Here is a 10805-nt window from a genome sequence, read left to right on the forward strand (position 1 = left end):
GATGTCATGATAAGAAATACAATAATACACTTTTAATGTAAAAATTGAACTTTATTGTATATTAATTGCGGTAAATTACTTCTACACAGTATTCATTTTGTGGTTATTGTGCTATTCAGCAGCACTTTATACCTTGGTGTACCATAACATTAGTAGCTGTCACCACTCCACGTGGAGCCAAAATTGCTATTTATAGTGTGCAAACAGAGTAAATGGTTGTGTAATACCAAGTTGGATGTCAGCAGTATAAACAAGTCGGCAAGCATTATATAAAGGTAGTGGCAGTTGATCATTAACCCTATTCTCTCCATCATTTGTTTATTCTGCAAAGTATCATGTATAGCCTAATGTAAATTGTGTATAAACATCATCTTGAAAGTGGATTTGAACACTTGCTTTTATGAGGAATTAGGACTGTTGCTTTCTAAAAAGAAACTGAAAGTGCCATGTAGGGATGAATACCAAACCAGTTTTGCTCTTAATACCCCTTGTACAAGCCAGTGGGAAAAAATCAATTTGTTTTCTACTAACTCCACCAGGGAAGGTAGCTAGCAGGTTATTTAAGGTGGATGCATGTGACCCATTCCTTTGGCTTGACTCCCCTCTCCTGAAACTCCAGCCTCTCTCTCCCTTGAAACAAACGCCCTTCGAACAGCTGATTTCAGCAGCTGGAGGAAGTATCACATGACCTCAAACAAACAAGAGCGGAAAGAGGATCCTCCTCCCTTTGCCGAGCAACTGGGGGGAAAGATCTGTGTCTTTCTCAACGTTGCTGTTAGCCCCTTCCCAAATTTATAACCCGAAGGGAAGGGGCGAAGTCTCCTGGAACAGAAAGAGACGACCACTGCCAGTGGGGTAGGGTTGCATCAAGGCAGCTGCTTTGCCTTTTGTTTTCTGAATATAATCCTTACTCAGTTAAGCTGGTTTGATGTCAGTTATTAAGGGCTGCTAATCCAAGCTTTCTTGTAAGAAAGTTCCGTGAACGTTATGAATTGTGTAAGCATACACAGAATTGCCTTGCAAAGGAGCTTTGGTTTTAAGCACGAAGATTCAGAGTATGACAAAGGAAGAGGAAAGGATTGTTGTATGCAGTGTTCCCTCTAAGCTGAGTTAGTGTGAGCTAGCTCACAGTTTCTTAGCCTCCAGCTCACACATTTTTGTCTTAGCTCAGGAAGGATGGCTCCAAAGCAAACTAATGTATGCAGTAGCCAAGTGACTTGCTCACAACTTGAATGCCAACAGCTCACAAGGTAGAATTTTTGCTCACAAGACTCCACAGCTTAGAGGGAGCATTGGTTGTATGTTAACTTCTATTTTACGGAGAGGTGGCAAACAAGCAAGTGTTTTGCTCTCTGGGTCCCCTAGGGCTGGACTAACTATAGTCGTGTATGGTCTGTTTCTGTTCTTTAAAATAAAACAAAAAAGCCTTCGACAACATATTAAAACAAAAATGCCCACAATTCAGCGATGTGTTTTAAATGTATAAAAGCAAGAACTGGAACTTGGGATCGTGTAACTAATCTGCATTAAGCAGGCCTGTGCACGTATTCTTGCTTTAGAATATAGGCGATCTCCTGCGGGATCAGATTTAAGATTCTAGTCTAGCATTCTTTGCAAGAATCCCAGTCATCAGATGCTAGATGGTCCCCTGGATATTAGCCACTGCTGCCTTTTACCCAACACACCACAGACCACTCAGGTGCCCTTTTCTGGTCTATGACATATGTTGGCCACTACCCTCCTCTGACAGTATACAATCCTTTTTGGTTTGTTCCAAAGTCAGTGCCGAATTTCTCAGAATTTTATATGCCCAGGCTCAAACTTCCCGGAAAAATTTCCCCTGTTGAATGTCAATGCATCAGGAGGATAAAGTGGGGCATTTTTATAAAGGCAATAATGTAGTGCTTCAAGAAGATGATTTAATAAAGGGAACAGGAATCTGGGCTCCAGTACTGTTAATCTCATGAATTATCTTGCTCTCACTACGTTATCATCTACCTATGTAGTTCCAGTTTGGGGCATTTTTAACCTATCATGTCTAATACTTATGCTTTGCTTTCAGATTTCTGCACTCCCAGTCCTATTACTTCACTTACCAGATGTGTTATTCTGTGGATTGCAGTGACATAACATTGTGTCACTGGCCTTGAATCTTGATGAGAAAGGTGGGCTGTTATTTATTCTTTGGTGGTGGAAAGTGTTGTCAAGGCAGAGCACACTTATGGCGACCCCGTAGGGGCTTCAAGGCAAGGGAGGAGCATTATTTATAATCACACAGCTGTTAAAAGCCCGGGGGCCTGCAAGAATGGAGGGAGGGAGCGAAGAAGAACATTTTTTGCCTACGAACTGTCACAATGGCCAGCCTCTGATATGCATGAATGCGATAAATCAGTTACTGTGTAATTGGATGGGCACACAACAGATTGTTTATGTAGCATCAGGAAAACGGGCTTCCTGCACTTTGACTCTTGTTTCCTTCTCATCCAGCCAAAGTCCTTCCTGTTGTGCAGACTCAGCTTCTGCTCCTTGGGGAAAATCCAGTTGTTGTGACATTTCTCCAGTTTAATCGGCAGACTTCTAGGGGCTTAATTTGTGACCCGGCAGAAGCCGAGAGCCTCATAGGGGTCCCCTGGCTTCCCACCTGAACTTCTGATCAGCCTTTTGCTGTGCCTCTTCCTGTTGCTGGCATGGATCGTCCCAGATGGCTGTCTGCCTTCCTCCTCCATAGCCTGTTTGCCACCATCCAGCTGTGTGGTAAGTCTTCTTTATTATCTTTTAAGGGCTACTTAGCTTGGGAAATATTCCCATGGTGCGTAATTAAGCTCATGGAATTCACTGCTGCAATGTGTGGTAGTGATCAATAGCATAGAAGGATTTTAAATAGGGATTAGACAAATTCATAGCAGAGGAGAGGTCTACTCATTGTTATTGGCCATGATAGCTTAAATGAACCCCCCATTTTTCAGAGTCATTGTACCAGATGCACAGGACAGAAAAGTCAGAGGAAGGCTATTGCCTTCATGGCCAACTTATGAGGTTCCAGAGGCAGAACATTGGCTAAGTGGATCTTTGGTCTTAACCAGCAGTACCATTCTTGCATTAAAAGAATGTGTTCAAGGTACATATGATTATGTAATAATATACTCTTCGTTCAAAGAAGAGAAATGATCATTCTCATTTATAGAACACCTATCTGTTAGATGAATAGTGATGAAAACTGCAGAATGTCAAGTCCCTGAGAGTTCACTCACAGGTTGCCTGTTTGGACCCGGAGACACAGGATGACCCTGGTCGTATTGGGTCTTCTACACAGGGCTGTTGTAAGGAAGAAGACTGGAAGATACTTTATATGTTACCATTATCTTGTAAAATGCCCAGTCAACTTTATTGACCATGCTCACATTTTAAAAGCCATTTTGAAATTTGGTAGTGTTGGTAGGGGCCATGGTGGCTCAGAGGTTAAGACGCTGAGCTGCAGGCCAGAAGGTCTGTAGTTCGGCAGTTCGAGACCCTAGTGCCATGTGACGGAGTGAGCTCCCGTCTCTGGCCCCAGCTCCTGCCAACCTAGCAGTTCAAAAGCAAGAAATTGCAAGTAGATAAATAGGTACCGCTTCAGTGGGAAGGTAACAGTGTTCTGTGCACCTCGGCATTTAGTCATGCCGGCCACATGACCACAGAAACGTCTTTGGACAGCGCTGGCTCTTCAGCTTGGAAACGGAGATGAGCACTGCCCCCTAGAGTCGGATTCAACTAGCTTTCGAGCAAGGGAAACCTTTACCTTTACTGTTTGTAAAGCTTGCAGACTGTGAGACTGTGGAACCCAACTCTAGCAAAACTGAATTTCAACAGTACATATTTTCATGCACACAGGGTTTGTTCTTCCTTAGTTTTTGGAATCCCCCCATGTAGATCATTGTCTTCTCATGCCTTCCATTTGTTTGCCCCAAATTATTGTACAGCTGAGGTTTTTGAAACTGACTCAGTTAAATACACAGCCCAGCCCTTTTATGAGTGGTAGATTAATGAGGACCCCTTTTTCAGGGCGTTTATGTGACTCTTAGGAACTGATTTTTAATGTAGTATTTAGACTACATTTTTTTTAACTCAATATAAGATACTTTCACTCTTTTGTCTGATAGATCTCCTAATGTTACCCTTACTGTCATTATTTTTTTTAGTTGTTTGGGTATTAAAGCTTGAAAATTATATTTATTAGAGGAGGGTACATGAGCTGTGGTGGCTCAAGTGGTTAAGATGCTGAACTGCAGGCTGTGGAAGGTCGGTAGTTCAGCAGTTCAAGACCTGAGTGTGCCGCATGACGGAGTGAGCTCCCGTCTCTAGTTCCAGCTCCTGCCAACCTAGCAGTTCGAAAGCAAGAAATTGCAAGTAGATAAATAGGTACCACTTCGGTGGAAAGGTAAGAGCGTTCCGTGCGCCTTGGTGTTTAGTCATGCCGGCCACATGACCACGGAAATGTCTTTGGACAGCGCTGGCTCTTCGGCTTTGAAACGGATATGAGCACCGCAACCCTAGAGTCGGATTCGACTGGCTTTCGAGCAAGGGAACCTTTACCTTTACCTTACATGACTGTTCAAGATATTTGCTTGAAAGAGCTTTAATCAGATGAAAGGAAAGGGGGGAAAATCCAACTTAACCAATTAAAAGTAGCACTTCTGTATCTTTTCTGAGTGTTCAAAGTATGTCATGTACATCATAGCAATGTTGTAAGGGTGGTTGATACCCTTGCCCCTGTATTACGGGGGAGGGGGAACCCTGAGGCTCAGAGTGAGCGGCTTGCCTAAGGCCAACTACAGTCTTCATGACAGAGGCAAGATCTGAATTGGGAACTTCCTTGTACAGCATAGTCAGTCGATGGTCTTAGAAGGACATAATTATGCTCAGGGCTGCACCGTTAGTCACTGCTCTGTAGTGATTCTCCCTAATTAAGTTCTTAGACACACTTTGATAAAATGACAAGAATCAGCCATGGGGAAGTGGGGGATGTGCTGCTCTTACAGGTTGTTGTTGATTTTGGGGGGAGGTAAAATAAATTTTAGGGTAAATGTATGTAGGACGGAATGATGTAGTAAAATGGTAGAGAGCAGTTCCCTTGTTATGATGGTAACAAAAGATGGGATGCGCAACGGACATGGATATAAAATGGCCTTGCTCATTGTCTTGTGGATGACTGACCTTGAGTTGTTGTATTTTAACTATAAAAACTAAAACAGGGAAACATCAACTGCAGGGTGGTGTATTAGGTTTCTTGCAGATGCCAGTGCAGTCCTAAGCAGAGTTACACCCTTCTCATTCCATTGACACTGATGGGCTTAGAAAGGTGTAACTCTGCTTGGGACTGCACTGTGTGATTCTCTGACATCCCTGTTATGGTATTCTCCTGCTCCCACCCTGGAAAGAGCCTGCTGCTCTCCTCTGGAAGCTTTTTGCATTATGCATCCAAAGGATGGGTTGGTGGTTTTCTTTCAAGCTTTGCGGATGCTCATCACAACCTTTAATATGGAAGATGTTTTGACTGTGTGATGGTTAGTCTCAAGCAAAGAGGAGCAGATACCAATGAGGCCTGTTGAGTCTAACCACTCCAGCTGTTGCTGCTCGTACGTCAATTTTCTTGCCCCCCAAAGGAGAGCTAATGATTATACTCCAAAACCTTTTTTAAAAATAACAGTTTATTTATTTTATTATTCAACATTCAACAAACAAAGTTAACACCATTATATACCATGAAGCAATGTACAACCGACGGAATTTCTAACGAGAGTTACCAACTTTGAAATACATATGATGAAAAACCTTTGAGATCTAGGGATCAGACCATAGGTGTTGTGAAGTGGTTGTATCTGTCTCACTCATTCTGAGTACATGTTCTCTTCCTGTGCAAGAAATCCCCAGTGGCAGGACTCATCAGATCAAGTCTTTGAACAAGGAGCTACTGAAACTGACAGAGGATGCGTCCAGACAGCCAAACCCCAGCGTGTACTTGGGCCTCCGTCTTTCTGATTACCACATTCGAGAGAGAGAGAGCCAGTACCTCCAGCGACTGAAGGAAGTCTTCCAGCCCAGTTCCATCAGGCATGTCCACCAGAATCAAAATTCTAATCAAGCAAAAGCCGGATTCAATGGAGGGTCAAGGGCAGTAATAGAAGGGGAAGCAAAATATCAAGAGAGTTTTGAGGCATGGAAGAAAAGATACTTTGAGGCAGAGAGGAACTGAAATTTGGTGCATGACTTCCAGTTTTATTTATTGGATATACCCCGTGGGATCAAGATCTCAATATATACTTGCTTTATGTTTTTATACAGATAAAAAGTAATGATTATAGGAAAACATTTAACTTTGTTTCCACAGCACCAGTGTGGAGTGATGGTTAGAGCTCTGGACTAAGGTCTGGGAAACCCCAGTTAAACTATCCATTCTGCATAGAAGCTTGATGGGTGATCTTGGGCCAGGTGTTCTCTCTCCACCTAATCTACTTCACAAGGTTGTTGTGGTGAGGATAAAATTGACAAGGGAGAACAATGTTGTAAGCTGTTTTTGGTTCCCACTGCAGAGAAAAAAACGGGTATAAATATCAAAATTAATAAGCTAGATCCTGCCTCAAGGAGTTTGCAGTGTACATTTAATCAGTGAGGGAGACTGGGGTTGCTAACTGGCCAGTAGAAAAAAAATGTCCTGTACCTTTAATAGAGGCTTTTAGTGTGTGCAAATAAATGCTTGAAGCTTTTCATGCCATGGAAGTAAGCAACGTCATCTGCTACTGCTGCAGATCAAACGAATATTAAAAGGACAGCTGGAGGGACCAGTTTAAAAGTTGAGGACCCTAAGGGAGAAATGGAGGAGAGGAAGCAGAAAGACAAGGATGCATAAAGTCTTTGTTGAAAATACTTGAAATAGATGTTAGTAAACTGCTAGACATAGAGCTGGTGAATTGTGCCCAGAAAAGTCTAACCCTGCGGTGGTTTGTCTCACTTGGTCCAGCATTCCAACTCCAGCCAGCGGCCAGGAGCAGCCCAATACAGGCCAGCTGGCCCTCTACCTCTTAGCACTGCGGGCCGCATGCCAGGACATGGAGACAACCTTGGAGAGGCAGCTAGTGACCCAGCTTAAGTTACACCTGCATAAAGAAAAGGGTTCTATAGGTAAGGCCAGGGATCCGGGGCTGGCAATGGTGATTGTGGTGGGGAGGATACCCTTCTGTCACACACACACACACACACACTCCACTGTTGAGAGAGGTTCTGTGCCCACTGCCTCAGCCTTTGGAAGCCAGGCAGATGAGTGTGACCAACAGCAGCTTCCCAGTGGAGTCTCCCCCAAAACATCTTACCAGGCTGTTCTTTCACTATTCTTTTGACATAACAGTTAAAGCCATTTTGTTCTGAGTGACTTTGAGGGCTGTTGGCTGATCTGCCTGTTTTATCTACCATTTTGATCTTGTGACCTTTGAGTTCTGTTGTTTGATGTTGTTGTTGTTCAGTCGCACAGTCGAGTCCGACTCTTTGCGACCCCATGGACCAGCTCCCTCCAGGCCCTCCGGTCTTCCGCCATCCTCTGAAGTTTGCTCAACTTCATGTTCGTTGCATCGATGACACTGTCTAACCATCTCATCCTTTGCCGTCCCCGTCTTCTTTGACCTTCAATCTTTCCCAGCATCAGGGTCTTCTCCAGTGAGTGCTCCCTTCTCATTTGGTGGCCAAAGTATAGGCACATATATTTATGTGTATGGCCACCAGAGGGCTTTTGGAGGGAGCTTTTAAAAAAAAAGAAAGGAAAAGGCCACAGTACACTAAGGCCCATTACGCAAACACTCCTTACTGCAGTTTTTCTGAGCAGTAAGCCTTTAAGCTTGACTTTGGATTCTGTGCCCACCTTATGTACCATTCTTTTCCCTCCAGTGTATCTGTTCTGCAGCTAAAATTTAAAAACTGCACTTTTCTAAATTGGGGTGGGAACGTCACTTGTGACATGTGGGTGGAGGTGTCCAAAGCTTTTAAAAAGAATTATGCAGTTAACCTATCGCAGCTGCGCAGTAGTGTCCAGCAAGCGCCTTCCATTTAAATCCTCGTGGTTCAGGTTTTGTGCATGTATTTTAGTGTTCGTTCATTGAAAGAAAGGAAACAGAAAGGAAGGCAAGCAAGGGGGGGAAAAACCCATGTTGAAACTGACAAGACTATAAAAAAAACTGACAAGCAGTTGCAGAAGCCCCATTTCCGTATAGCGGAACACTAGGGGATCTTTGCTGTGTTATTGCCCCCTGTAAAAAATGGGAAAGCGTCACACCATCTCGTAATATGGGGGAACATGTTGAGTACACAGAATGCATGGTGGAACCCACTGACACTGGCATGGCATTTGCAAGCTTTGATCATTGGCAACATTGAGTGTGTGTGTACGTGCCTGTGCAAAGTTGGCTGCAACTCCACCATGATTTGCACTGGGCTGCAATTTGTATGGGGGAGGAGTCCTCTGGCAGAAGCTCTGGAGAGTTTTTTTAGTGTCACTCAATTGAAAAAAAAAAGTTTTTTCATCGATGCCCTCGAGCAGCTGCACAGTAACGCTAATTTCCTACCCTTCCTTGCAAATTTGCATGGTTTTCTCTTTGTGATTCTCTAATTTGATCCTGCATACTGGTCGTGATATTGGCAGTTTTTTAACGCCTCTCCTGTGCCAATTGCACGATTTCCTCCAAATGGATTGATCCCAAGTGATTCTTAAGTTTGACTTGTGGTTTGTAGAAGGACCATGTGGCTCAGCCGCCATTTTAATGTTAGGCTTTGGGAGACTGCCAGAATGGTCCCCCCCCAAAAAAAACCCAACTTTGTTCATTAAAGCATTAAAGGGAAAAATGTTTTCAAAACTTTTGGCTTCCCATCCCACTGTCTCTCCATGTCTCATGTCAATTTCATTCTGCGCTGCTGATCCCTCACCTTTATTTTGTTTGCATGCAGCACTGAAATACTTTTTTTTTTTTTTTTTTGCACCGGGGATGCTGCCGTTTGCCTCATCTCCAATCCCCCTTTCAAGTCAATACCAGCAAGGAACTCCTTTTAAAATCACCCCCCATTTTGATTTTTTAATTTCGCGATCTGAGACTAGCGATACTCATATCGTTAGACTCATGCTCCTTGTCAAAAAATTTAAAACAACGAGGGAAAAGTAATCAATGGAGCTTGTACATCAGTGAAGGGGTAAGAATGGCAGAAGGTGCAGAGTGAGCAAAAGAACCTCAGTGTGGGTGGGAGAGAAACCTTTGAGGGGCAGCAAAAGGGCAGGGGGGAGAAATCCGAGGGGATTTGTATGCCTTTGAATTACCTTCAGCTTGGAAGCACAAAAGTATTCTCAGAAAATCCAGGGATGGAAAGAAAGGGTGTATGTCTTGGTCTCTTTGTTCCTACAGTAGCCCATGAGAACAACGGTCGGCCTCTCACTAACTACTACCAGTATGGATTGGGGGTCTTGGCTTTGTGTGTCCACAACAAGAAGGTCGATGTTCATGTGATCAGTAAGCTCTTGGCTGCAGAGAAGCACGGCAGATTTGAGCACGGAAGTCAGCTGTTTGTAGGTAAGAGCCAGCCTGGCAAATAAGTCCACAAAAGTTACTAGACTGCAGTTGTCTTTATTAGCCCCAAGCATTTGAATGTCGTAATGTGTGAAACTTAAGTGGGTTGGTGGAAAGGGGATCTGTTCTCGTCCGGTCAGGGGTAGACTGGGAGCCTATCATTTCCCATCCATGTCATGTGACAACCCTTTCAGCCTGAGTTTCTAATCCTGCTGGGCTACGGGGCTGCTGCAGTAGCAACAGCTGAGATCAGACAGCCAGTTTGGCCTTTGCACCCTCTGCCTGGCAAAGATGGCGGCCCAGGTGCAAGTGTGGCACTGAACCCAGGCTCTGGGCTTGTCCTCCTTTTGTGGAAGGCTGCTACCTCTCCTTCCTTTGCAGGGAGGCTGGCCCAGGTGAGTGCACAGCGGCTGTTGCTTCAGCTGTGCCTGGGCTGCCAGGTTTACGAGGATGCAATGGCCACTGCCTCTTCCTTCTCATGAGAAGGGTGGCTCAGGAGTGAGCCATGCCTGGACCACTGTCCTTATGAGGAAGAAAATGCCCTGGTTCTCTTTGCAAAGAGGAACTTGGGCCATACTGGCTCAATGGGAATTATCCTGCTCAGTTGAAGAAGAAGAGGAGATTGGATTTTATACCCCGCCCTTCTCTACCCGAAGGAGTCTCTGAGCAGCTTACAATCTCCTTTCCCTTCCCCTCCCCACAGCAGACACCCTGTGAGGTAGGTGGGGCTGAGAGAGCTCTTTTGAGGACTGCTCTTGAGAGAACAGCTCTGAGAAAACTTATGACTGACCCAAGGTTACACCAGCAGATACAAGCAGAGGAGTGGGGAATCAAACCCAGTTCTCCCAGATTACAGTCTGCGCTCCTAACCCCTATGCCAGACTGGCTCTAAAGAGCCAATCTGTGCCTGCGTCCAGTTAATAAACACTTCTTTAGCTGCCCACCTGGAGATGATTCTCATTCATCACAGTGAGTGCCTATTTCAATACCTGACAAAAACTCTTCATTGGTTCTTTGTCCACCATCCTTGGGCTGTTTGTGATGCCATTCTGGAAACTGATTTTCTTCTCCGGCATTAGCCAGATTCCCTGCTGGTGTAAACCACCTTACTAGAGGCTGAGATCTGTTGTGGAGGCTGCTTCCAATGTGGCATTCCGTGTGGAGGTTCTTGCCTTTGCCATAGTTTTAAGGATCACCTGCTACTGGCCTTGCAAGATTGGGGGGGGG

General features: G+C 44.5%; 1 protein-coding gene across 3 annotated transcripts in view; it reads left to right on the forward strand.

Moving 5' to 3' along the window:
• The first annotated feature begins 713 nt into the window (after positions 1-713).
• Positions 714-10805, forward strand: part of TCN2 (transcobalamin 2) — a 19325-nt gene continuing 9233 nt past the window's right edge. The window contains exons 1-6 of one of the 3 annotated variants that reach the window (XM_015406022.1): positions 714-855; positions 2063-2165; positions 2488-2754; positions 5901-6090; positions 6998-7158; positions 9417-9581. In XM_015406022.1, coding sequence (XP_015261508.1) covers positions 2688-2754; positions 5901-6090; positions 6998-7158; positions 9417-9581 — 583 coding nt within the window. In that variant the 5' untranslated portion in view covers positions 714-855; positions 2063-2165; positions 2488-2687. The remainder of the gene's footprint in view (positions 856-2062; positions 2166-2487; positions 2755-5900; positions 6091-6997; positions 7159-9416; positions 9582-10805) is intronic. The other 2 variants (XM_015406024.1, XM_015406023.1) reach the window with 2 other exon arrangements.

This window comes from Gekko japonicus, unplaced genomic scaffold (assembly GCF_001447785.1).
Source record: "Gekko japonicus isolate JY-2015 unplaced genomic scaffold, Gekko_japonicus_V1.1 scaffold431, whole genome shotgun sequence".
Classification (NCBI taxonomy): Eukaryota; Metazoa; Chordata; class Lepidosauria; order Squamata; family Gekkonidae; genus Gekko; species Gekko japonicus.